The sequence below is a fragment of the Mastigoproctus giganteus genome, chromosome 4 (genome assembly GCF_048544385.1).
Source record: "Mastigoproctus giganteus isolate SK-2022 chromosome 4, ASM4854438v1, whole genome shotgun sequence".
In the NCBI taxonomy this organism is placed as follows: Eukaryota; Metazoa; Arthropoda; class Arachnida; order Uropygi; family Thelyphonidae; genus Mastigoproctus; species Mastigoproctus giganteus.
In genome coordinates this window covers 32,330,557-32,357,883 of record NC_143578.1, presented here as the reverse complement: position 1 = coordinate 32,357,883, position 27,327 = coordinate 32,330,557, and the positions used below count along the sequence as shown (strand labels likewise).

General features: G+C 36.8%; 1 protein-coding gene across 1 annotated transcript in view; it reads right to left on the bottom strand.

Moving 5' to 3' along the window:
- The window catches only part of ninaC (STKc_myosinIII_N_like and MYSc_Myo21 domain-containing protein ninaC), a 262,582-nt gene that overhangs the window by 151,803 nt on the left and 83,452 nt on the right, over positions 1 to 27,327 (bottom strand). The window contains exons 5-7 of the mRNA XM_090371467.1: positions 12,286 to 12,461; positions 1,164 to 1,268; positions 955 to 1,054 (exon numbers count right to left, since the gene is read on the bottom strand). Coding sequence (XP_090227593.1) covers positions 955 to 1,054; positions 1,164 to 1,268; positions 12,286 to 12,461 — 381 coding nt within the window. The remainder of the gene's footprint in view (positions 1 to 954; positions 1,055 to 1,163; positions 1,269 to 12,285; positions 12,462 to 27,327) is intronic.

Sequence of the window (27,327 nt, the reverse complement as noted above, 5' to 3'; positions counted from 1 at the left end):
ACATAAGCTATACATTATGACTAAGTATTGCTAAACCAAAACTTAACAGATCTCACTAACCACAGGATTCTTAATAGTAGGTTGTAAGCCAGCAAAAGTTTGAAAAGGAAAAAAACATGTTTTTTCAGAATGACACTGATCTCTTATGTGTGGCACTATCTCCATAAACTACCTTGTTATTACACTACAAAGAAAGTACTTCTCTTTTAAGTGGTTATTGTTTTTATTCTAATGCAATGGCAGCACTGCATCAGAATAAAAGCAATTCGCCACCACCCTGACAGCTATTTCAGTGGTATTACCATTGCTTGCTATTGTTGTTGTTGGTTTAGGGATTTTTTAGGTGCATCGGCAACTATGGCCATAGTGCACCATCCACTGCTTGCTCATTATTTGAGCAAGAGACTAAGTCAATCAGGTGTTGACAATCTATGGCACTGTTGACATAAGAGAATCTCATTTAGCCTGATAAAATATTGTCATGAAATTTATAACAAAGACAGACAGGTGTACCTGTTTTAATTTAACTTTTAAATTAAGCTTCTTAAATGAATTTTAAATGCTGTTGCTTACTTTGTGCAGCAGTAATTTTTTAAAATAAGAGTAGGTAATTTGTTAAAATAAGAGTAGGCAATTTTTTAATATGTAGACATGTTGATTTTAAAGTCTCTTCCATGGCATTGGCAAAGTAACTATTTCTATTTTCTTATTTGTAGTTAAAAAGTAGCTATAATAGGTCAAGTTATAATGAAAGTGTGATTTTTTGTTCTACTGATACTAATATTAAAAACATTACAATTATGCATTTTCTTAAAATAAAAAAAATTTAAGAGCGATAAACATCAAAATTAATTTATTTTCAATTGTTTCCTGCATGAATCAGTAGTAAATTAATATTTAGTAACTTTTTTTATAGAATATACATCAGCATACCTCCCATGTATAGATACTTACCAAAATCTACTAGTTTAATATTGGCATCTTCTGTAAGGAGAATATTGTGACCTTTTACATCTCTGTGCATACAGTGGTTACTGTGAAGATACCGTAAGGCCTGTAAAGAAAGGGTAAACATCGACTATTAGTTGTGATTCAGTTATTAGTTCAGCTATTAGTTAGCTATTAGATTTGGCTTAATTACTTTAATGAAAAAAGAAACTTACATCCATAACTTCTTTTAAAATATAAGCTATCAATTTCTCAGCAAGGTGCTTTCCTCTCTTCTTTAAACTCTGGACTAGATCTGTTACTGACCCACCATTACAAAGCTGGAAAAAAAAATAATAAAATAAAATAAACAGAAAAAGTAACTTGTCTACACTTAAGCTTTTCAATAATCTTCTTTAAAATATGGAAGACATAAATTCTCCAATAACTACATACGTTCAAGGTTTCCTAAAATGCAATTAAAAAAAACAACTTAGGTAATGTATGCATTACCTAACTTGTTTTGTTTTTAATAAAATAAATAGCAACACACACACACACCTCAGATTGTAGTATACAATCAACATTTCTGTAATGCACTTTACCTGCTTACTCCTGGATTTAATAACAGTTGAAAAATAACAAGTATTTCACATTTCTTTTGTGATTAACATAAGCATACAGTAATAATTCATGATTTACATGTATTCAGTAAACTGAAAAAAAAAATGAGCACATAAAAAAGCAATACTTCATATGTGCAAACCAAGACCATTTCTCTTCTGCACATATAATATACTGACCCACTTTGTAACCATTATGATGTGGTTACAAAGGAACTGGATGCAAAAAATAATTTTGATATCATATATTTGGATTTCAGGAAAGCTTTTAACATGTTGCGCATAGAAGACTATTGTACAAATTGGAGCAGAATGGTATTAAGGGTAAGTTGCTACAATGGATAAAAGGATGGTTGAGTGGGAGAAGACAGAGGGTAGTAATTAATGGGTGCTGCTCTTCGTGGACTAATGTTATTAGTGGAGTTCTACAGGGTTCGGTGTTGGGTCCTCTGTTGTTTTGTATATTTATCAATGATATTGATGAAGGTACATCAGGCTTAGTGTCGAAGTTTGCTGATGATACAAAGGTTTGCAGGGTTGTTAATGATAGTAATGGCAGTGTGCTACTGCAACAGGATCTAGATAATTTGGACAGATGGGCTAAGAAGTGGCAACTGAAGTTTAACCTTGACAAATGCAAAGTACTGCATATGGGTAGAAGTAACCCCAGAGAAACATACCAACTGTGTGGTACTACACTTAATGTGGTAGAAAATGAAAAAGACCTGGGAGTAATTGTGCAGTCAGATATGAAGTTTTCTGAGCAATGCAGACAGGCTGCCAGGGCAGGTCATGGGGTTTTGTCAATGATATATAGGAATTTTGCTAGCAGGGAAAAGGAGGTGATTGTCCCTCTGTATAAGGCAATGGTCAGGCCACGCCTTGAGTACTGTGTACAGGTCTGGAGGCCTCATTTTAGGAAGGATGTAGATTTGCTTGAGCATGTACAGAGAAGGGCAACAAGATTGGAGAGGGGAATGAAGGGATGCTCTTACCAAGGAAGGCTTAAGTTCTGCAAATTGCAGTGGCTGGAGACTAGGCACCTGCACGGTGATCTGATTGAGGTGTATAAGGCCTTGAATGGGTTGAGCATGCTAAATTCTGATGGGATCTTTCCACTTGTTCAGATTACGAACCTAAGGGGGCATAAATTCAAATTAAGAAAAGACAGATGTAGAATAGATGTGCAGAAATTTGCCTTTAGCTAGTGGGTGGTTAGTTGCTGGAACAAACTTCCATCTGTCGTTGTGGAAGTTGATAGGTTAAATAAATTTAAGGAGGAACTGGACAGGCATTTGGAGGGAACGGTGTGAATTTTTTTTTTTTTTTTTTTTTTTTGGCTGATGCTGCATAAGCTCATACACTTGCTTTCTTGCATCACATGCCACTGCTACTACTATTGGAGGCCTCATTTCAAGAAGGATGTAGAGCTGCTGGAACGAGTACAGAGAAGGGCAACAAGATTAGTGAATGGAACAAAGGGGTGCTCTTACGAAGAAAGGCTTAAGTTTTGCAAATTACAGTGTCTGGAGACTAGGCACCAGCGAGGTGATCTGATATGAAGCCTTGAATGTATAAAGCCTTGAATGGTTTGAGCATGCTCAATGCTGATGGGATTCTTCCTCTCGCTCAGAATAATCACCTGAGAGGGCATAAATTCAAATTGAGGAAAGACAGATGTAGGATAGACGTGCGGAAATTTGCCTTTAGCCAGCGGGTGGTTGGTTTGTGGAACAGACTTCCATCCCTTGTCATGGAAGTTGATAGCCTAAATAAATTTAAGGCTCAGCTGGACAGGTATTTCGAACGAACAGAGGGGTGAAGTGGAAGTGGGTTTTTTTTTTTTTTTTTTTTTGGCTGATGCTGCATAAGCTTGCTTTCTTGCATCAAATGCCTCTACTAATGCTAATGCTAATACTACTACTGCCCATTCAATCCTCCAATTAGCTCATGGTAATAAAAACTATCCAATGATGTAGCTACAATATACAATATATAGATAGGCTATGTGATAAGTATGAAAAACCAATATTAGAAATAATAATTGCTAATTTTATTTGTCTGATTGAGCAAATTTGGAATGGCTCAATCAATCTTTCTAAAAGACAGAAATATATAATTTCCCAAAAATCCAACTGCTGGAAGTTGAGTTATATGTGGTTGGGCATAGTGAAGACAATAGGCACTATATGTGTACAGCACGTATACACATATCAGGGCCGGTTCTGGTAGGTGTGCAGTGGTGCATGCACACAGGTGGCCAAATTCCTAAGGCGGCCGATAGTGCACTTTAAAGAACAAAATTAAAATGTAATTTAATATTATTTTAATATAGTGGTCGGCGATGAAATAGTGAACGTGGCATTGTTAATAAATAATATTATATTCTCTAAAAGGCCCATTCACAATGAAATTTAAACTTAAAAATAACGTAACAGATGTTACCATAAAATTAAGAAGTCATACCAACATTCACAATGGGAACATAAACATGACTGTAAACATATTTGGTAACCATGGAAATACAACATGCTCTTCTTTCATTCTTCAAAAAATTGATGTTTTCAAAAATTGATGTCATCATGACGGATGATAACACTGTGCAGTGTATGGTTAGAAATAACGCCAAAGCATACATGTATTAGAAAACTTAGAAGTGCAAGCACAGGTGATAGTGGGTTCATCCATTGAACCAGAGAAGGATTCAACAATGGGACTTCCATAACCTCTATGATTGTGTCTTGTTTTAAACCACTTAAACAAAAGCATAAAAGCTTGGAGTTTGCAAACTTTCATGTTAACGTCTTATGATTAAGTTTAAGATTACACTTACGTAATTAATTGTGAATGATTTCATTAAATAACATATGTACAAGGTTTTATGCTTATGTTGTGTTTAATTTTCATTGTGGGAGGTGCCTCCGTAGCCAGGTGGGAAGGAGCAGCAGTGCATAGCACACGCTTCTTGATTACACCAGGGTTCGAGCCCGTCACCACCAAATGCGGAGGATGCGGAAAGGTCAGGGAATGACCACCGCATATCCCAGAGCAATATGGCCTTAGTTGCTAATGCTCCTAAATAACAAAAAAAATAAAAACAAACAAAATTTTCATTGTGAATGGGCCTTTATTCCTGTACCGTTAATCTTAAAGCGATACTTACATCATTGTTTTAATTGTTGACGGAACTGAAAGGAAATTTAAATAAAGAGAGAAATGTGCATGAACGTTATTAATTTAAATATTCACCCAACAATCAAATCTCTTGTCGACCATTTTCAACATTTTCACAGCAAAAAATTTGTTACTACCGAGTGAGCAGTGAGGTGAGAAGTATGTGGATGGACAACGGGTGCATAAATCATAAATGTAACATAACAAACTGTCATGCGAGATTAGAGCTTTTGCTGATAAAGATTAAACATAATAGGTACGTGTTTTCATTCTGTGCTTATTTATTTTAATTTAGTGTAAGTAAACCTTCGGTACCTGCACAGAAAGGTTAAAGTCAGGTTTGGGTCATTACATTCGAAAAGAGAAAAAAATAGTTTGTGCCCTGTAAGAAAAGAATTATTATTATTATTATAGGTTCAGATATGTCAGATAGGAAAACAAAACGCAGTCTGGTGCTTTTTATCGCAAGTGGAAGAATGAAAGTGATAAGGAAAAGGAAAAATTACGAGGATCCATGCTGAAATTCATAAAGTTGGAAGAGGGTGACCTGACAGCATCAACATCAGTCGCTTTGGAATTCATTTCAGACAGTAAGGATGAAATGGAAGGTGAAAAATCAAATGACAAGTTTGAAGTTCATTTGAAATTGTTCCAAGAAATATCAGGCTGTGGTGAGGATAATTTAGAAAATAATAGTGTTGAATTGATGGCAGGATGGTTTTTTTTTTTTTTTTTATGTAAACCCCAAACATGAGAGGTATCAGAACCTATAGTACTTAGAACCGTGCTTGGGCTGGAGGTTGAGAAGATGAAAGAAGATATTTGTTGACATTGGACTCGAACTTCTGTAGACTGTAATTTTCAGGAAATACGTATGAAGGAATTTTGTTCCAGAAAACGGCAGTTGAATGAATAAACAAGGAAGATGAAAAGTTACTTCTGTGAGTTTGAAGTTGGACAGTAAATGGATGTTGGCTGGTGGTGGTGGTGGCATGTGTTCAGACTGTTTTGAAAGAGAGAGCGGGAATTATAGAAGCCAATTCAGAAGAACAGTGTGCACGGAAGTATCTGTAGAAGAGGCATGCAGCAGAAACAGTACGTCTATGAGAGAGCGAGTGGAGAGACTCTGTTAGAGATGAATCATTAATTAACCTAATTGCCCTCTCCTGAATGGAATCAAGAAGCCTGAGAGAGATTTTGGGGGCACTACCCCAGATGTGGGAACAATATTCCATGGCAGGGCATATTTGCAATTTATACAGAGTGAGCAGCTGTTTGAAAGAAAAGTAACGCTGAGAGCGAAAGAGAAAAACCAAGTTTTTTAGATGCAGAGGAAGCAATATTTGTAATGTGCTTGTGCCAAGAGAGATTAGAAGTCAGGGTAATCGCCAAAAGAGATATATCATTTTGCCTAGAAATCGGAGTGTCACTAAAGATAAGCATAGGAGCAGAAGAATCCTTTCTGCGAGATATAAGACAAGACTGAGTTTTAAAAGGGTTGAAATCAACTAAGCTGTCTTTGCCCCACTGGAGAATTACCTGAATATCGGCATTTAAGGAATTGGTAGCAGATTTTGAACAAGTTGAAGCTGATTGAGCAGGGCAAGGTTTCTCAAAATGGAAAGTGGAATGCCATCTGCTATCATTAGCAAAACTATGGATAGGATTTCCAGTCAATGAAAGAAGGTCATTAATATACAAGAGGAAAAGAGTAGGAGAAAGAACTGAACTTGGGGGACACCGGCACTAGTGGAGAAGTTAGAAGACAGAGAGCCATCTACCATCACCCTCAGTGAGCAATCAGAGAGAAAACTGGATAACCAATTACAAAAACAGTTGGCAAACCATAAGATGGAAGCTTGTTTAGAAGACCTTTATGCCAAACACGATCAAAACCTTTGAGATGCCAAGAGTAACTACTTGTGTTTCACCGAACCTTTCCATTGAATTAGAAGCCTGATATTCTTGCTTATGTTACCCATAAATGGGTAACATAAGCAAGAATATCACCAATGGATCGACACTGACGGAATCCATACTGGCGATCGTTCATCAGACGGAAGGTTTCTAGGTAGTTTAAGAGTTGGCGGTTAATTGATTTCTCCATTACTTTAGAAAGAGTAGAAGTAATTGCAATGGGACGATAATTGGATGGGAGGGATTTGTCACCCTTTTTAGGAACTGGCTAGATATGAGCAAATTTCCAAGCAGAAGGAAAAATACCTTTGGAATAAGAAAGCGAAAAAAGGCGGCAAAGAATAGGAGTAAGTTTAGGAGCACAGGTTTTGGGAACAAATGGAGAAATACAATCGGGACCTGGAGCTTTCTTAGCATCAAGATGCGTCAAAATGCTTCTAACATCCTTTTGGCAAAAAACCACAGGAGGCATTGAATGGAGCGTATTGGGAATTGTGGGAGGTGTTTTACCAAGATCATTAATACATGAGTTGGAAGAAAAATGGGATGCTAGCAGGTCAGCTTTATCCTTGGCTGAAATGACAACAGAACCATCAGGTTTGGACAGAGGTGGGAGCAGAGATGAGCAAAAGTTTCAGCCAATAGCTTTGGCAAGAGACCAGAATGTTCGGCTACCATTAGGGCAAGAAGCAAGTTTTCTACTCAGCCTGTTCAAACTCTAGTTTGGACTGATTAATAACTGCTTTACAATTGTTGCGAGCTTTGGTGTGGGCAGAAAATGAAACTGAAGAATTAGAAACAAGCCAATTACAATATGCAACATTCTTCTCTTGAACAGCCTTAACACATTTATTGGAAAAACCAAGTTTTAGATAAAGGACGAGATTTTAAAGTGGAGTGTGGGATAAAGGATCCCATTCCTGCAAGAATAATTTCACTGAAAAGATCTGAGCAAACGTTGACATCAGAAGTTTTAAAACAGTAATCTAACCAAGGAAAAGAAGAAAATAAATCTCGCAGGTCATCCCATTTTGCATTCTTGTAATGCCAAACAACATGAGGTTCTGAATAGCAATGAGATAAAGGCTCCATTGGAGAAGAGATAATCGCCAAGTTGTGATCTGAAGTGCCTAAAGGACCTCTCACTTCAACCGTGTACTTAGAAGGGTTGTTTGTGAAAAAAAGATCAAGCGTGTTGGCTGTATGATTAGGATTGTCCAGTATTCTTGTAAGTAAATGAACAATCGGTGCAAGGTCATTAGTAATTGCAAAAGCCTCAGCATCTCGATCAGCTGGGTCGGTATGACTAGAAAATGGAAGCCAGCTGGAGTTGTGAATATTAAAATCGCCAACAGTGAGGAAATTCCTCACTGTTAGGAAATTTCCTAACAGTGAGGAAAATTACCTCACTGTTAGGAAAGTTGGACTGGAGAAAGTCAAGTTGCAAAGAGAGGAAGTCAAAGAGCTCCAAGTGATTAGTGGAGTTGGGAGAATGGTAGAGACAACAGATGAATTTGACACAATGAGGTAGAGAGATTTTAAGCCAGAGAAGATTAAAGAGAGGAGACTCCAAATTGCCAAGTCTCTGACAGGGAATATCAGAACGGACATATGCACAAGTACCACCTTTGAGGCAAAAGGAATCATACAGCGAATAATTTGGGCATCTGAGATGAGCAGTAGTTGAATCAACCAATAACTGAGATTCTGTCAGAAAAAGTACATGGGGTTTAGCAGACTGCAAGTGGAAATGGACATCGTTGAGATTAGATTTGAGACTACGTATATTTGTGAAATGAATTAGGAAGTGCTTGGGAGGTTTAGTTCTTTTTGCAGATAAGCTTGTTCTATTAATTTGACAATTCATGGTATATTCAAATAATAAGAAAAAGTGGGTGGGACATACTGTATGAAGTAATGAAATTTTTGGATATGACGTACACATGGTAAGAATATACCCAGATCCTTGACATAATGTGGCCTTGACAATGCTCCCCACATACACACTACTCGGACTCACTCCAGTCACTATCTGGCAGAGTAGAGGTAGCAAGATTATACACTAGCTGATCTGGAAGCCTCCTAGAGAGTTACCAATAGGTTCAGTCTGGTGTACTAACTAGCAGCCAGCCCTGCGAACACTGTTTTAGAGCTGTACCCTCGAAATGTAAGGAATATTGGATCTCGCCACGACATTCATCATAACCTCAAAAGTCATCAATCATACTGCATGATGGAAGAGATAGTGAAGGGTTGACCGGAACTTAGCCCTAGAGACTAAACATGGGTTCCACCACTTCAAGCCTCCAATAAGCAAAGTGGTGGTATTGCACCGGTTGATGAGAGTCATCTAATATATATGATATAGGGGATCCTTTTAGCTGGCCACCAATTATTAATAATTGGTTATTAGAACTCATAATTCAGAAGGGACCTGTAACGCCTCAAAGGATGAAATTTCCTAAAGATAACAGTGGAAGATCATTTTCTGCATCACAATATATGAGACTTTTACCTAACGGTGAAAAAGTTCAGAGCTTAGTTAATCTATTCCACAAAATCGAATAGTGTGTTTTTATTTTGTTGCAAGTTGTTTGCTTTAAAGCAAAACAAAGTAACAGACAGTCAAGGGTTTTCAGATTGGTGACATTTAGTCACTAATTTATCACGGTATGAAATGAGCGTAGAACATATGCAAAATTGTAAAAAGTGGTATGAATTAAAAACACGCCTTGACAACAATTGTACTATTGACAAAGAACAATAATGGTACTTTGAATCTGAAAAAAGATGATGATGAGCCATTATTGAAAGAATCATTACAATTGTTCAGTTTTTAGCAGGGCAGTGTTTATCTTTCAGAGGTAAAAATTGATAAATTTTATGAAACAAATAATGGAAATTTTTTAAAGACTATAGAAATGTTGGTAAAATTTCACCCCGTTATCTCACAGCATGACAATAACATGCTGTGAGATATCTATTTTAGCAAGTGGCATAAAATCAAAAATCAAGGAATTTGTAAAGAAAGCAAAATATTTTTCGGTAATTCTCAACTGCACACCAGATGCCAGTCACACTGAACAGATAGCATTTGTAGCAAGAATTGTAAATATTGACACTTCTGATGTTGCAGTTCGAGAATTATTTCATGGGTTTTATCCAGTATCAGACACTAAAAGGGAAGGTTTATGTAATTATCTTTTAAGTGAATTCTTAACAGATTATGAATTAGATATTCCAGATATGCATGGACGAGGGTATGATAATGGGGCAAATATGCATGGTAAACATAGTGGCTTGCAGAACAATCGCAATTACAGGCGCTCGTTGGCCGAACTTGTTCCCCTTTTGTTTGGTCCCTGATGTCGACTCATACCGATACCTCCACCTGCTATCTGCTATGAGGCACAGAACGGCACGTCGCAGGCAAATCGACGAACTGTTTCACAAGAAAATGCAATACCGAACATCAATTTGGCACTGTGAAATATTCTGACTTGTGTGAATATGCTTAAATATGTACTTTGTACATATGAACGTGTACATACCTTGGTGTACTGTCTGCCTCACAACTATGTACATACTCATATCTATTGAATGGTTAATGCTACGTTTTTAATTGTTATGTTATCTTTTATACTGTACATATTTTTATATTACCCTATATCATTGTCAAGCCCCTGGCCTCCTGGCTGTGGCGGGCATATTATTGTATCTTTACTGTACAATAAAGATTTTCTTTTCTTCTTCTAGGAATATAAATCCTAGAGCTTTTTTGTACCTTGTGCATTTTTTTCATTGAATTTAGTTGTAAATGATGCTGCCAAAGTAACATTTGAAACAGTTAATTTTTTTAACATTGTTCAAGAATTGCACACTTTTTTCTGCATCCCCTTATAGATGGGATATACTAAATCGTAATATCACTAGATTAACACTGAAATCTGTAAGTGATGCAAGATGGGAGAGTAGAATAAAAGCAGTGCAACCTCTCAGTTTGCAATTAAGTGAAGTCTTGAAAAGTTTTAAATGACATAATAGATGATAATTCAGAGACATGAAAACAAAACATACAGCTCAATGTTTGTTAGATCAGGTTGCATCTTTCAAGTTAATCTGCTCAGTCGTTATATGGAATGATATTCTGTCAAAATTTTGATGTTGTAAGTAAAATGTTGCAGTGCCCTCAATCCAACATAAATGAATCTCTTAATATTTTGAATGAGCTTGTTAAATTTCTAAGTGCAGCCAGATCTGATGAGGCATTTAATAAATATATTAGGGATGCAAAAGTTTTAGCTGCAGAAGTAAATGTAGTGGCAGAATTTCTAAGGAGTAGAACTAAAGTTCACCATTTTGATTATGGAAGTCCCAATGAATAAATCATAAATCCAAAAGAATTGTTTAGAATACAATTTTATCTAACAATTGTTGATACAGCCTTAAATTCCATTCAGGAAAGGTTTGAAAATCTAAATGAATGTAATAATGTATTTAAATTTCTTTGTGAATTTGGAGAAATGACTGAAGAGGAAATTAAAAAATCTTGCTTTGATTTAGATGTTTCCCTTCAAGTTAAGAAAGGAAGCACAAGTATTAAGGATATTGATGGTCTTCAGCTCTTCAATGAGCTTATAACATATAGAATTTTGAGCAGTGGAATTGCAGACTATTAAAAAACTTGACATATATTACAAAAAATAACTTGATATCATCATTTCCTAATCTGTTTATAGCTCTGAGAATTTTTATGACATTATCAGTTAGTGTAGCATCAGGTGAAGGGAGTTTTTCGAAACTCAAACTTATAAAAACATATTTAAGAATGTCAATGACTCAAGAAAGGTTTAATGATCTAGGACTGTTAGCTATAAAAAAGGAATAGTGTGAAAGTTTAGAATTATCAGATGTTATTGATGAATTGGTAAATAAGAAAGCAAGAAGAGTGCAGTTCTAATTTCATGGGTACATTTCGTTACTTCTGTTTGATATCTTGTACATTTTTGATTTGAATAAAATTAAAATAAATATATCAAATATTTTTATGGATTTTTTTACCCCTGTCAACTATATGGAACTGTCATAAAAACATACTAGTAGGCTCCCATGGGTTGGGTTAGGTTATGAATCTACTCGTGATCCGCATTGATAGGGGCGGCCAAATATCTCTAGCACGCAGGCGGCTAACGGCCCAAAACCAGCCCTGACACATATAATGCCTATTGTCTTCACTATACCAGCTCTATCGTGAAATTCCTGGAGAGGAGAAGGTGTATAACCAAAGTGGACAAGCCATTGAATCCAGAAAGTTATCTATACAGTGAGTTTAAAATCATTTGCAGCCATTTGAAATTTTCATAAATTATTTTTAAATGAAACTATTTTTAAAAGTTGAGTCAGTTCTATTTTAAAATGTAAAGTAAGGTAAACTAATAAATTCATATAATTTTATTAATTAATTTTTCCTTTTATAAGTCTGTTAATTTGGCTTAGCCAAGCTTTAAATGAAAAAATTTAATGTCTAGTTAGATATCTAATGTTAAATACAAAAAATTAAAAAATGTAAGAACTATAAATTCAAAACATTTTGATATTAAAAATACTTTATCTTGACTAAACAATTTTTAAAAAAAAATATTACCTCTAAGACAAACCATAATTGATCATCTTCTTGTTGTGGTCCAAGTTTCATATACAAGCCATAAAACATTGGAATATTAGGATGAAGACAAAGATCTCTCAGAATGAGATATTCTTCTTCTATTTCTTCCAAATTATCTGCAATGTTTTCCATAATTTTCACCGCAACCATACAATCTATAAAATAAGGTTTGTTTTAGTTTCTAGTACTTTCAGATAGATTTAGAAATATACATATTAAGATAGAAATAATCATCAAGAATAACTTACTTTATTCCTAAAGTTCTTGAACAGAGCTTGGGAGAAAATCATATAAGTTTACAAAATTGTAATTGATTTTAATTGATAAATTAATTGAAATTTATTAATTTATTTTATCAACAATACAGGAATCCAATTCATGGTTACTGATTAGGGTAAAAAAAAAAAAAAAAGATGGGCTAAAGTAAATGAAGTGATGCAACATTCAACTGGCCACCAGGAGTGCTGCATGGAGATCAGTTGCCCAAGGCCTATAAATCATGCAAGATGCCCAAATTTAAGTCAGTATCCTTACAGGGAAAAAAAAAAAAATTAACCAGTTGACTTATGCAAGTGACTGACTTATGACTGGCATAAGAAGGCATATAGGCATATCATTTGATATTATTACTAGCCATATAGTGCAAGGAAGCCTGAGGCTTATGCTGCACCAGCTAAAAAAAAATTTCTGAGTTACCCTGAGAGAGAGAGAGAGACAGAGAGAGTCAGAAGTAGAAGGGAATCACCAAGAAAGAGAAGAATGATGATATCCAGCTCAGAACCCTCGGTGTGCCAAACCCACACTCACCAGATATGAGCCCCTGTTTGTCATGAAGCTTATGTCATTAACATGTTGGTTGATCTGCTAGTCCTTAAAATTCTATCAATGCACTTCACAGCTCATAAAAATCACATACCTGACCTAACATAACATTTATTTTTAAAAAAACTTTTTTTTTCTGAGATTAGTGGGTCAACCAATTCTGAAGTGTAATTTACTTCATAATACAAACCCTGGGAAAATCCTTGATAGAGCCCTATACCTTCAGTAATTCAGCCATGTTTAAAAAAGCCATAATCAGGGACAGATTGGCAGTCAGGGACCAGAAGAATACGGTCAAGGGTGCTCCCTTCCCCACAGGCATCTTCCTAAGGAAACCCCTGCACACAGTTTCCTATGGGGGACACAGCTAACATCTTATACACCTGTGCATAAATCTGCACCTAGCCATAATACATTTGTCTCATCAACGATGGACTGCCCAATTTGTTACTGCTTGTCATGAGTAGCAAGTGCAAAATAGCACTGACAGATTCTTAAAGTCCTTCAGAAATTAATCATAATGTTCTGTATTTCATCTAATTCTATTCCCTTACCACTGTGATTGTTTAATCTGCATTGATGCTTTAGATGTTTCTTGGCTATGGATCCCAATTATATGATTTCTCAAACATTCAAGTCAGTCACACTGAGTCCCTTTCAGCTAACCTGGGTATAAAAAAACAATGAAAGCCTCTTCCCCTGCAAAATTTATCGAGGGTTTCCTTAGGGAAAAAATGCACACCAGAAAATCTTCCATTTCCTAGTGAGCATTTTTTCCCCTTTCTTCAGCATACTGGAAAATCTCCTATTTTGCCTACTGCTAATGCCAAACCTGAGTAGGGTTGCACTTGAGGTAGTTAATTCTGGAAGATTTTTCTAAGCAAAAAATTATTTATGTAAACAATGGAATCCACTTTATTTATTGATTAGAACACATTAATCACATAAATGTGGGGTGTACTGCTCTGGCTCTCACCCAACATTCCAATTCATCCCATAGGGTTCAAATTAGGACTCCAAGCCAGCCATTCGAACTCATTCAAAGTCCATGGACTTTGAATGTACATGAACAGCACTAGCAGTATGACATGAAGCATTGTCCTGTTGAAACAAACGTAGGTGTACCAAAGAACTGCTACATCACAGAAAGCAGAGAATTGTCCAAAATGGTAAGGTAGGCATTAGCATTAGTAGTTCTCCACACAACCATCGAAGGCCCCAGGCCACACCATGAGAAAAAGTCCTACACCATAACCCCACCTCCTCTGAACTTCATTGTTGGTACAATGCACTCTGGCAGCAAATGTTCTCCAAGCACCCTACAACTTACAACCCTCACTTACTCATCCCTCTGATCAGATAGGATGTAGCACGATTTGTTACTCCACAAAACCAATTTCCACTGCTCTATGAACTACTGCACCATGCAAGGTGACACTGTTTATAGCAGTTGGTAATTTTTTGGGTTTTAAGTGCATCAGTGACTCACGGCATATTTGCCATTGTGATTTGAATGTTATTTAATTACTATTAAATAACATTCAGTTATTTAAGTTATTGATTATTTCCCTTATCTGTGATTTTTTACTTTTGTGAATATATTACCTGACTTAAGTATATGTGTATTATTTTGTGTTATCAATTATGATATTAAAAAGTTTTTCTTATATTGATTTTTTTTAAATCTAAAATATCCAAAACTACAATGTGATTTTGCACCTTAGGCATCTAAAAGTGTAAGTTTGGCTCTGGTAATTAGGTCTCAAGCACTCAATAAACTAACTGAATTATTTGCATGGTATGAGAATTAGTGATGAGTATAATCAAGAGTCATAATCAAAATAATTGACTATGGCATTTTCATAATCGTTTATATGTGAATTACATGATTACAAAACCAAAAGGGGAAAAAAAGTGACACTGCTCGTGTATTTGTCTGATATATATAGCTCTAGACAATAGTTCCATTCAGTCACTACTGTTGTCGATTTTGTAATAAACTAATTTGCATATAATCATTTATTTCAACTATGAAACTGATTATTATCAATTATTAATCACTTATGCCTATCACTAATAAGAATGCGTCATTTGATAATTAACCTATAAAAAACAAAATTTCCTTAAAGTCAAAGCAGCAGATATAACCTCGTTCCCCGTGAGAACACCTGGGTGCAACTGGTGTCTCGGGTAGGGGTTAACGTAACTATAGTCCCCCATGATCAAAACAAAATAATGTGGATTTTTCACAAAGGCACATACACTGAGTGAGCACTGAATTATGACCACCCCTATGAAAACTGAATGCGACCTGTTGACAACATGACATACGAGAGTGCGAAGTTAGTCGACCTACGCAGATAGATAAGGTGTCAGTGGTTCAGTAGGTAGTGAAATTCTGAGCGTGATGGGTAAAAGGAAGGATTTATCGGACTTTGATAAAGGACAGATTGTGGGAGCTCGATGAGTTGGTGCCTCAATTTCCCAAACCGTTGAACTGGTGGGGTGTTCGAGAGCTGTCATAGTTAAAGTGTACCAGGACTGGCATCAAAATGGTCAAACAACGACCCGACGGCAAAACTGCAAAGGTCAGCGAAAGGTTGATGAGGTGAGTGCCGGGTTCGATGACTCGTACAGATGAACAGGTGCAGCACTGTTGATCAGTTGACTACCCAATACAACATGGGTCAACCCAGAACAATATCTGGCATGACCATGCGTCGCACAATCGCACATATGGGCTATACCAGCGGACGACCCCTACGGCATCCTCTCCTAATCAAGGCTCATCAGTGTAAAAGACTCGCCTGGTGCAAAGAGCATGCAAGTTGGATGTTAGAAGACTGGAAGAAGGTGTACTGGTCAGATGAGTCACGTTATTTACTCCACACTGTGGATGGTCGTGTACGGATTTGGCGTCAACAACATGAGGCTCTTGATCCATCATGCATGGTATCAAAAGTGCAGGCCGGTGGGGGCAGTTGTATGGTGTGGGACATGTTTCACTGGCAGGAACTTAGACCCCTGGTGCATGTGGAACAATGTAACAGTGGTCTTCGCTAACATCAACTGCTTGCTGACTTTGTACACCCTGCTATGCTACACTTTTTCCCAAATGGCGATGGTGTCTTCTAAGATGACAATGCAGCAAGCCATCCCTGCACTTGTTGTGCAGGAATGGTTTGTGGAACACAGTTCTGACTTCCAGCATATTGACTGGCCTCTGAACTCCCCTGATATCAATCCCATAGAGCACTTGTGGGACACTATGGAAAGGCATATCAGGCATCTGGATACACCAATCACCTCCATGCCTGCATTGCTGACCACATTACACACAACTTGGTTGGCCATACTTCCCGAACGCTTCCGACATCTTGTTGAATCAATGCCACGTCGGATAGCTGCTGTACTGAGGGCAAAAAGAGGACCTACGAAGTATTAGGTAGGTGGTCATAATTCAGTGATCACTCAGTGTATGTGTGGATATATATATATAGATGGAATTTATAATATGAATATAAGCAATAATGAAACCAAACTATAATTGCTAACATAATGCCACTACCAGAAGTGGATTAAGGTCGGTTGAGGCCCCGGGCGCAGAAGAAAATATTGGGCCCCTTAAAAAAGAGAGAGACAGGGAAAATAAAAATACATGTTAACCATTTTTTAAAATAAATAAAAAATATTATGTACGTTTCGTTTTTCTAGCTACCCTTGGTAGCCTACTAATGAAAAGAAAAATATAAAATTTAATAGTCTGAATGATTAGAATACTAGAGAAGAGATTTTTCGTTATAGTACAATAAATTAATTAAAATTCAAAAATTATTCATAAACTACGAAAATCCAGGCCCTGATGTAACAACAGGAATTAATTTTATCTTAATATAATTTCAACAATATACGCGTATTTGCGTATATCGTAAGTCTGCACTGCAGGAGAACCTTTGTAAGTACAAAGTAGCAAATACGATTATATTGCTCCGATGAGCGGTAGAACGGGGCCTACGCAGCGTAGTAATGAAATAATGAAAATAAGCCAATATAAACATACTATCAGGTTTTACCGCCGATTGTAAACTTCTACGTAATTAAAATTGCACATATGAAACCAAACTTGGTGTCATTAGAAAAAAGTGTAAAGTTGAGGTTTTAAGGGGCACTTCAGTGGTCGGGGCTCAGGGCTCGCGCCCGCCGTTAAATCCGCCTCTGGCTACTACTATGTAAGTGAATCACAGGTTTCAATTTTTATTTAAGGGCATATTCCTCCCCCATATCTCATTGTTAATGAATTGGAAAGGAATATAAAAGGAAAGGTCACTTTAATGCCGATTATGACACTCTAAGAGAATTACAGTCTGCAAGATTTTTATACAGGGCAACATGGAGGAAATAGTATATTTCCCATTTCACCGTGTTTAAAAATTATAAAAAAAGAATGATTTTTTATCTTTTTTTTTTTTTTTTTTTCGCTTTTCTTATTTTAATACAAGTGCATAATGGGGGAAAGCGCATTTCCCCAAATATACCCTAGTACTAAAATCGGAAAGGTGATTGACTTAGGTTGCATTATCTACATTCAAATGGTCAATCACGTTCTTTTCTGATTCTTCAGTAGTGGGGGGAAGAAGTATTCCCAATCGTATTCAATTGTAAAAAAAATCGGAAACTGTGATTCACTGACGCAAATCCATTTAATCTAAAAATTTCACTTTAGATATAGGTTTTTGTAACAGCGAGTCGACCTATGCAATCACAGGTTCAGTCACGTGTCACAGTCGATCGGACCGACCTAAAGTCACAGCTTAAGTCATGTCGTCAAAGTAAAGGAATTACAATTTTTAGACATTAATTTATCTTTAACTGACAATTTTAATAGTATATAAGTTGCTTGTAAATTGGTCCTGGAGTATCGCACGAGGTCACTGTAACGAACATTCCGTGACTGAATCCATAAGCTGACAAAAAAAAATAAATAAATAAATAAATAAAATAAATGGCATCAACATTGATGAATTGAGCGCTGTTTAGTTCAGCTACCTTGAAAATTAAGTTGCCAACTCCTCTGGCGAGGCGCAGCCAAGGAGTTTAAAAAGGAATTTGATTTTCATAACCCCAATCAGCTCACACACGCGGGGAGATTTTTTGATACGCCACTTCCCCTCATCGTTTGTGTACATACTTAACTTTTAAAGTTTAATATACCTCGATCGGGTTAGCACGTAAATACTCAGGTACCTGACTTTATACGCTTCAATGGTAGAACTGTAATTTTTGGTAAAGAAAATTTGGAGAGCGCCTGAAAACAATCACTTATATATATATATATATATATATATATATAACTTCAAGTGTGTTGCTCATTATTTGTTTCAAGCTGCTTGAATCAAATAGTGCTGTCAACAAACGAAATTGAATGGTAGGTAAATGAATACGATATTTTCAGCAAAATTTCGTGTCGTGTCTTATTCAAGAGTTTAATGCAATTGCTTCCAATAGTTCAGGTTGGGTAGAGTGCTACGCGGATCTATTATACTAGACATGGACCCACAGTAACTGGAACTGCACCAGAACTCGACTCCCAAATATTAAAATTAAAAATTCTATTAAAATTAGAATTATTAGAATATTAAAAAAAATTCTTAAATTTTTCACACATCAATAATAATGCAGAAATAACGACTAATATTTTTATTGTGTATAATACACAAATATATATATATATATATATATATATATATTTTTTTTTTTTATTTAAGTAGATAAATAGGAAAATTTATTAAAATATACAGAAATAGCAGAATGAAAGGAGTTACAGCACCACTGAAAACCTTCATCAGAATTAGTTTTGGAAATCTCACTGGCAAGCAATATTGGTTTTCATCAGGTGGAGATTAAACATTTCCATCGATTGACTCTTCCATATCAAATAAATCGTCTGCCTCGCTCTCCCTTTTTTTTCTTTCTATTAAACCTTTTAATTCTGGTTTTTCGGCGTCGTATGGCATTGCATTATATATAAAACTGGAACCGCACTCCACCCGCGAACCGCAAAATTACCTGAGAACCGACCCGCATTGCGACTAACCTGCGGGTATCCGATCCGATGCCCTCGTGAGTAGCACAGTTGTTATACAATCACTGCCCTCTCACACGGCGTGGAAAAGGCCCGAGTTCAAATCTCAAGCAAGCGTAGCAAGGTTTTCTCTCCCGAAAACTCTTTGGTTTTTAGTCCAGCAAACTGTAGATCGAACACAGAACACACGCAATTTACAGATATTATAAACAACGCAATATGGCTTAAGTTGCTGATGTGCCTAAAACCCTACAACAATCAATCAACCAACCAACCAACCCGACCCGATGAAGAACTGTTAAGGTAAGGTAAGGTACCCCAGTATAAGAATTAATGTTGTAACTACGCTGGTCTCCTTGCCGATTCACCTCTTACCCCTCATGAGAGACGTGATCGTTGCACCAGGCGCTTCATTACAGTAGTAAAGTCTAGGTCTCCAAGCATTGGTTACTGTTGGGCAAAACTAGCAAAGTGAAGAACTTCACTACTGATGCTCGAAATACATCGTTATCTCAAATTTCTGGACGTGGTATGAAGTTTTAAAATGCCATAGAACATTTCATCAAACAAATTTTACGCAGACTATAATTGCTAGTTTGTGCGTTAAGCGCCATGCAACTAAGGCTATGAGGCGACATTAATGATGTCAGTTTTGCTGGACGAATAATCTGCGTTTCAGGAAATAAAAACGAATTTTTACCGGTTGTGAAACAAACCGGTAAAAATTCGTGCATCGACGGTTTCGAAACCGGACATTTTCCACTCTGTGTGGGGAAGAAGTTGATTATATCTACTGTGCTTCTCAGAGAACACGCGGAAGGATATTACTTAAAAGTAGTAACTGCAAATATAATTAAATGACATTTTCTATGTGTCAGAATTTTTATTGCAGAGTAAAAGAATATATATAATTTGGTTATTATTTATTTATTTTTATTTTTTACAAATTTCTGGAATCCAGAAAATGTAATTTGCGAATCGCTAGCTTTTTCTATACACGTATTTAGACTTAAAAAAAAAAAAAAAAAGGAAAACCTAAGCAGAGCATTGTAATTGGAATCACCCATGTTTATACATATTATATTCAGAATCCAAGGAATAGGATCATTTATTTTATCTGCTCTAGTTGTTTCCGGGTATCTAAGTACTGAGCAGTTATGACCGGAAGTTCTGAAACAGAGATGGACACAAACGTTATACCGTAATTCTCTACGCATGGTTAACTCTGCTAGTACTAGCAACCGTAGTCGGGTTTACATCATGGTCGATGTGTGAAGCATTTACGAGTAGGTCAAGGTGGGTTCAGTGACCTCTTGCACTTCCGCAGTGTTTACTCATTATTTGTCTATGGAGCGGTTGTCACACACTATAATGTAATTATTTTCATTCGTGCCTGTTTCAGTTTTCCAATGTTTCTTTCTTGTAAGATATTTTTAGAACACATTTTATATGTACAAAGGTTGGCAAAATAATCTGTGATAAGAGTATGAACTAATATAGTGTTAGGCCACCATTTTCTTTAAAAACAGCTTGTATTCTACGTGGAATAGATTTAAATAAATCTTGAACTGTTTTAAGAGGAAATATGCTTCTCGCTCTCCTCTCCAAATATGCCCACAGTGGCTGAATAACGTTAAAGTTTGGTTACGCAGGCCATGAGAGACACTTAGCCTCAGTTTCATGCTCCTCAAACCAAGATTCGACACATCTATCAGTGTGTATCGGAGCATTATCATCTTGAAACATAGCACCGTTTGTGGGGAACTATGTTTGCACCATGGGATGAACCTGGTCACTCGGAATATTAAGTTAATTAGTGGTAGCAGTAATTCGCCTGTTCGAGGTGATGATAGAACCCAAACAATACAAAGATATTGCTGCTCAAACATTGATCGTTCTCCTTGTCTGACGGCTGGTACAAGACGGTCAGGATGATGCGCTTCCTTTGGTATTCGCCAAAAGTACTCTCCCTCATGTTGGAAAAAGTGTGAATGATGATTCGTCTGAAAATATGACGTTACCAATCATCAAGTGTCCAGTTTTTGTGCTCCTTACACCACTGCATCCTTCTTCTAGCATTACCATCAGAAATGAGTTGCTTAGGAATAGTGACTCTGCCATAAACTTCAGCATTTTTATGAAGTTCTCACCGAACTATTTTGCTAGAAACTGGATTGTGACTCACATTTAAGTTCTGCAGTTATTTTTGAAGCAGTAGTTTTATGTTGTCGGGCTACAGTCATTTTCAGTGCCCGGTGGTCATTTTCAGTCAGCTTCGATTTTCTGCCACAATTCGTCCTATTAGATTTTGTTTTTCCATACTCGTTGGATGCAGACATCACTTTCGATATGCTCTGGATATATTAAAAAAAAAAAAAAAAATCAGCAATTTTAGTCATCGATGCCTCTGCTAAACGTGCGCCAACAATTTGGCCTCTTTGGAATTCAGACAGTCGGTCATTTTCTTCACGTACCTTTTTATATCACCTCTAAATAAGCATCAGCTTTTATTGTTTTTCCTTCACGGTACTACCGGAAAAAAATAAAAAATAATAAAAATCATCACTGCATGTTCGCAATTATAAAAACTAATACTTTCATATCAGGTGGTTCCAATATTCTGTCCACCTATGTAATTATTAAAACAGCAAAAATTACAAGAATTTTACTAAATTTACTACAGAAATTTACTATTACTAAAATTTAGCGGAGAACTGCCTGTTACACACAAACGCAGTGTCAAATAAACTTTTATAGATATCACAAAAAATAACATTAATAAATAAATGATAATAATCTTATTGTTCAAAAAAAAAAAAAAAAAAAAAAACAAGGAGCAAAAAATCGGATGGAGACCATAGCTGTGGAGTCTTCGTATGAAATTCTTGAATGGAAACGCTGAGTGTACCAGGTAATGGTGGTAGTTGTCATGTTGTAAGCGTCAATTCCCTGAAGTCCACTTTTCAAATAGTTTTATCCGAACAGCATCGCGAAATTGCCATAGAACTGTTTAGTAATATTCCGGTTTGACCATGCCTGACAATTTCATAATTAACAATGTTCGGCGATTCAAAAAATAGAATAAGCATAATCTTCACATTTGATCAAGATTGTCCTGGTTTTTTTTAGGGGGGGCGGCATCGTCCATTAAGGGAACTGGGCTTTTGTTTCCAGGTCAGAGCCACACACCCACGATTTTACCAGAAGTTATAGAAGAAACAAAATGCGCATCAACAGGTTGACGAAGATGCTAACCTGCCAGAACTAGCCACTCATTGCAATTACCAGTGAGGATGGGAGGCAGCACAAACACGTCCCATTCTTAAATCTTGTGTTAAAATTTCTTTTTTTTTTTTTTTTTTGTTGTTGGTGCATCGGCTTCTGTGGCTATAATGCACCGCCCAAAGTTTTTGCATTTTCTACTGTGATCCATGCCCGAGGCGGGAATCGAACCCGCGACCTTTGGGTTCCCAGGCAGGCACTTTACCACCCGGCTAGCCCGGTCAGCTTAAAATTTATTAATATGCCCCATAAAAATATTCATTTCACTGATACTACGTGGACAGTCACACGTCGATCACTCCTGATCAGATCATGAACAAGAGCAATAGAATCATTAACTTTTGTATTTGAAGGGTGGCCAGAAGCGACCCTCATTAAACTTTGTGAAGCAGTGAGTTTTCGAACGACACACAGCATTCGAAACCCACGAAATGTTTCTAACATTTCATGGGCTTTCCATCAGGAACCCACGAAATATTAGCAACATTTCGTGGGTTCCTGATGGGAAGACGGCAGAATATGGCGAAAACAATATTATACCCATCTTTCCAGGTGCCAACAAAGCAAGCTGATGGTAGTGTAAGACGTGTACTGGTGTGGAGAGTGTTTTCGTGGTGCTCACTGGGCCTTTCATACCAGCGGAACAATACTTGGATGTCACAGATTATCTGGGTTGTTTCAGGCCATCGCTTCTGGCTGCAGTGTATCCAACTACGAATGGATTCTTCCAAGATGATAATGTGCCGGAACTGTACAAAACTGGTTCCAGAAACATAAGAGTGAATTCAGCCTAATGCAGTGGCTTCCCCAATAACCAAATCTCAATCCAATCGAGCACCTGTGGGATGAGAAAACAAGATCTTCCGAGTAGAGATCCACAACAACTTGCAACTGCAGGAAGCAATTGGGTTAACATGGACTGGCATCCTGGTGGCACGCTTTTGACACCTGAATCCATCTCACGACGAATCCAGCCTGTTTTGTGAGCTAGAAGGAGAAATACTTGCTATTAGGTATGTCTACCTAATAAAGTGGCCACTCAGAGTATATATAAGTGTATTTATTTTTAAGAATTAATATGAAGTAATTATGGAGGAGTTAACTGCTATAAATAAATAGAGCTGTTTAAATTAGCAGAGAATAACTGGAATAATGAGAAATAGAGTTTAATGTAATGTAGAGAATTGATATTTTATTATCGCAAGGTGAGCATTTATTATTTTCATTTGTACACTGTACTCACTCGCGAATTGGAGGGCTGATTCAGTGACAGGCCAAGGACACATAAATGATACCGTTATTCACATAATTAAAGTAACATCGATATTCTTAATTAATAATAATTAATTATTATTAATTAATTGTTTATGTGGAACCAATAAACTTTATTTCCTATGTAAATCAATAATATAAATAAATAAATAAATATTCATTTATTGCAAATACAGCAAGCCCATCACAGCACATGGCTAGGGGCAGGTAAAAATACAACGGGAATTAACATAAAATAATCAAGTAGATGTACAGCCAGGCCTCGCATAACGCGAGTTCGATTAACGCGATTTTCAGTTAACGCAATTTGAAAAATTATACCACTTTGCACTTTACACGATGCAAATTTCCAGTTAACGCGATCTTTTTTTTTTTTTTTTTTAAAGCGATTGTTGAAAAGATTTGAATCGCGCGTTAAGCTTTACCGCGAGTCGTACGGTCAATAAACAAACGTTTGCCTGCTGCCCGCCTCGGTGTGTTCCATCAACCATCGGAAGAAGACGTGTTACTTATTTGTCTCCTGCTAATAAAGTCAATGCACACTTGCATAAAAATTCAAATTTTTAAATGAGCCAGATGAAAATGTTACCGCGAAGGAGATAACGGTAAAAGAATTTGATGAAATCTTTCGTATTGTAGAGAACCTCAAACAAAAGGTTTGAGGTTCTCTGCGATATTTATTTCAACAAGGCCCAGAGAAGATTGTTGTCGGCTATCGGAAATTGATTGATGGAAAGTCAACACTGTTCAAATATTTCCGCAACAGTCATTTCTTCATTGTGTATTTTATGTCAGAGGTTCCCAAACTTTCTCGGTTCACGGCGCCCTTAGTGTCTCAGTAATTTTTTCAAGGCGCACCCAGACCAAAAGAAATACCTAACAGTTCTGTTTAGTAGTTAGGTCCAAACAACTTAATAAGAAATGCTGAAACTGTGAACTACCTCGAGCTAGTAGTTCGCGCGGTGTCCGACAAATATCGAGTATCGCTGTGTTTCCCTCGAAAATTTAAAATATTCCGCAGCGCACAGTTTGGGAACCGCTGTTTTATGCAATAAACATTTAATTCCATAATTATTTTCATTATCTTTTACATTGTATACAGTTAAAAAGTTATTTAAAAGGTATTTTTAAAATTCTTTGTGGACATTCCAGAAGGTCAGGTAAAAAAAAAAAAAAGTAAAGTGCAGCCATTATCAACCCACTGCAGGATGGAAGCCTCCTCAACAATTCATGCTGAGGGAAATGGACCATAATATGCCACGCTGGTCCAGTGCGGGGTGGCAGATCAACCATATTCAATAGTCAGGGGCTTGAACCCCGGTCTACTCAAAGAGCGTGTACTACTACACTCCCGCTCCTGACCACTCGGCTACGGAGGCCTGGACCAATTATAATTTTTCCTATTGATTACTATATTCGATTAACGTGTTTCCGTTTTGCGCGATGCGCTCGCGGGACGAATTAATCGCGTTAATCGAGGCCAGCCTGTACATAGCAGATTTTATATAGATATTAATAATGCCTAGGAATTTTAATTATGAATTTAAAAATTGCAGAACAGTTATGAATTTTTAAAAAATTGCAGAACAGGACATTTGGCTTTCAGTTGCAATTACTGGGTTGGATTATTTTTTTTTTCATTTTATCGGAGATCCGACTCCTGTAGGCTTCAGAGTTGATTAACCTGTTGCAATCAATGTTGTGATGATTTATGAGGTGAAGAGATGCATCGGGGAACATTCTGTCCATTTGTTTGAGCCTGGAGAGGTTGGATTTGAATTGCTGGTTTCTTGAATTTTCCCTGTTGGGGATAGCTATTATATTGGCTAAGTTTGGTGAATCGCATGCAGAGGTGATTAACTTTGCTAGAAGCATGACTCCAGACTCGTTGATCATCTGTTGCAGAGGCTTTGTTTTTAGGTTTTTATAAAGCTGTTGCCTGGATATTGTATGGGGAAAACAAAGCTTACTATTGAGCCATCTAAGAACCCAATATTCTAGGGCAAGGAATTTCTTGACGGTTACTTGAGGAGCACCAGACCAGATTTCGGAAGCATAGGACAGAATGGGAAAGATGCATCTTTGAACATGCTTAATGACTGTTTTTCTGTCTTGAATCGCTGCTGTTTCTTGTTTGATTAACCATTTTGCTTTTTGAATTTTTTGAGCAACATATAAATAGTGGGCATTAAAGGAGAGATTTTTATCAAAAACAACTCCAAGGTCTTTGTGAGCATAAACATTTGGGATTGGGACATCTGCAATTTTTATTTCTATGTGGTTGGGTTGTTTCTGAAGGGAATAAGTAATTTGAGCAGATTTGCTTGCATTTATATTCAGATTGAGATCTTTCAGGTACTCGATGATTTCACAAATCTGTGAATTCGCATCATTGATAACTTTGCGAATATCATCACTGGCTTTGGAGATTATAAATAACTTTAAATCATCGGCATATGCCAGTATATTTGGATTTTCTTGTAGAAGTGGTTGAAGAGATGTTGAAAATATAGTACTGGAGAGAATGGCTCCTTGGGGAATGCCTGTTGAGGTTGTGACGAGAATATTGTCAGTACTAGTGGGAAAGAGGAGAAGTCTGAGATTTAGGCTGTATTGAAGATAGGAAATAATCATTGTGTCAACGAGAAAATGATTTTTTAGTAATTGAAAAACTTTTTTGAGATCTATGTTGTCGAAAGCACCTTTGATGTCAAAATAAAATACATCGCATTGTGCCTTATCTTGAAACGCAGTTTGGATGCGTACAATGGTGTCAGCTAGGCTTGTAGTTGTGGAGCGCCCTCTAGGACCAAAATGCATATTGACAGGCGCATTAGCGAAGCTTGCATGTTGAAGATGTGGGAGCATGATTTTTTCAATAATTTTAGTAATTATTGACGAAACAGCAATTGGTCGATGGCCGGGATGGTTATTTCTGCAAGCTTTTTTAGTAATCAGCGTAATCCTGAAAGTTTTCCACTGTCTTGGAAGGAATGGCTGGCAGATGCACCTGGAAATTATATGCACTAACGAATCAATAATGTATACGCTGGACAATCTAATAATATCTTCCCTAATCCCATTTTTATTAGGTCGCTCTAAAAATTATCTTTAATATTTGACATTATCAGTCCCCATGGGAACAAATTGTGCTGGAGTGTCTATAAATTATTCACCCGATTAAAATTTTAAAATTTTATTGTAATGGATATCTTAATATGATGGTTTCTACAGTTATCAAAGCAACTGAATGAGCGTTTTCTCATGCAGATGGCAGCCTTGATCTCAGCAAAAATTGCGACAGTACAGCATTAAAAATGGCAACAGCGCAGGAGAAAGCAATACGCGTATTGTGGCTGTGGGATACCAAATTTCCAGTGACTGAAGAGTTTTCAACGGAAATTCCAGAAATATATACCTACTGAACAGTGAGGCAATAGTCGAAACAGTTTCAAGAAACCGGCAGTGTACTACAGCAGGAGGTGCCTCCGTAGCCAGGTGGGAAGGAGCAGCAGTGCGTAGCACACGCTTCTTGATTAGACCGGGGTTCGAGCCCGTCACCA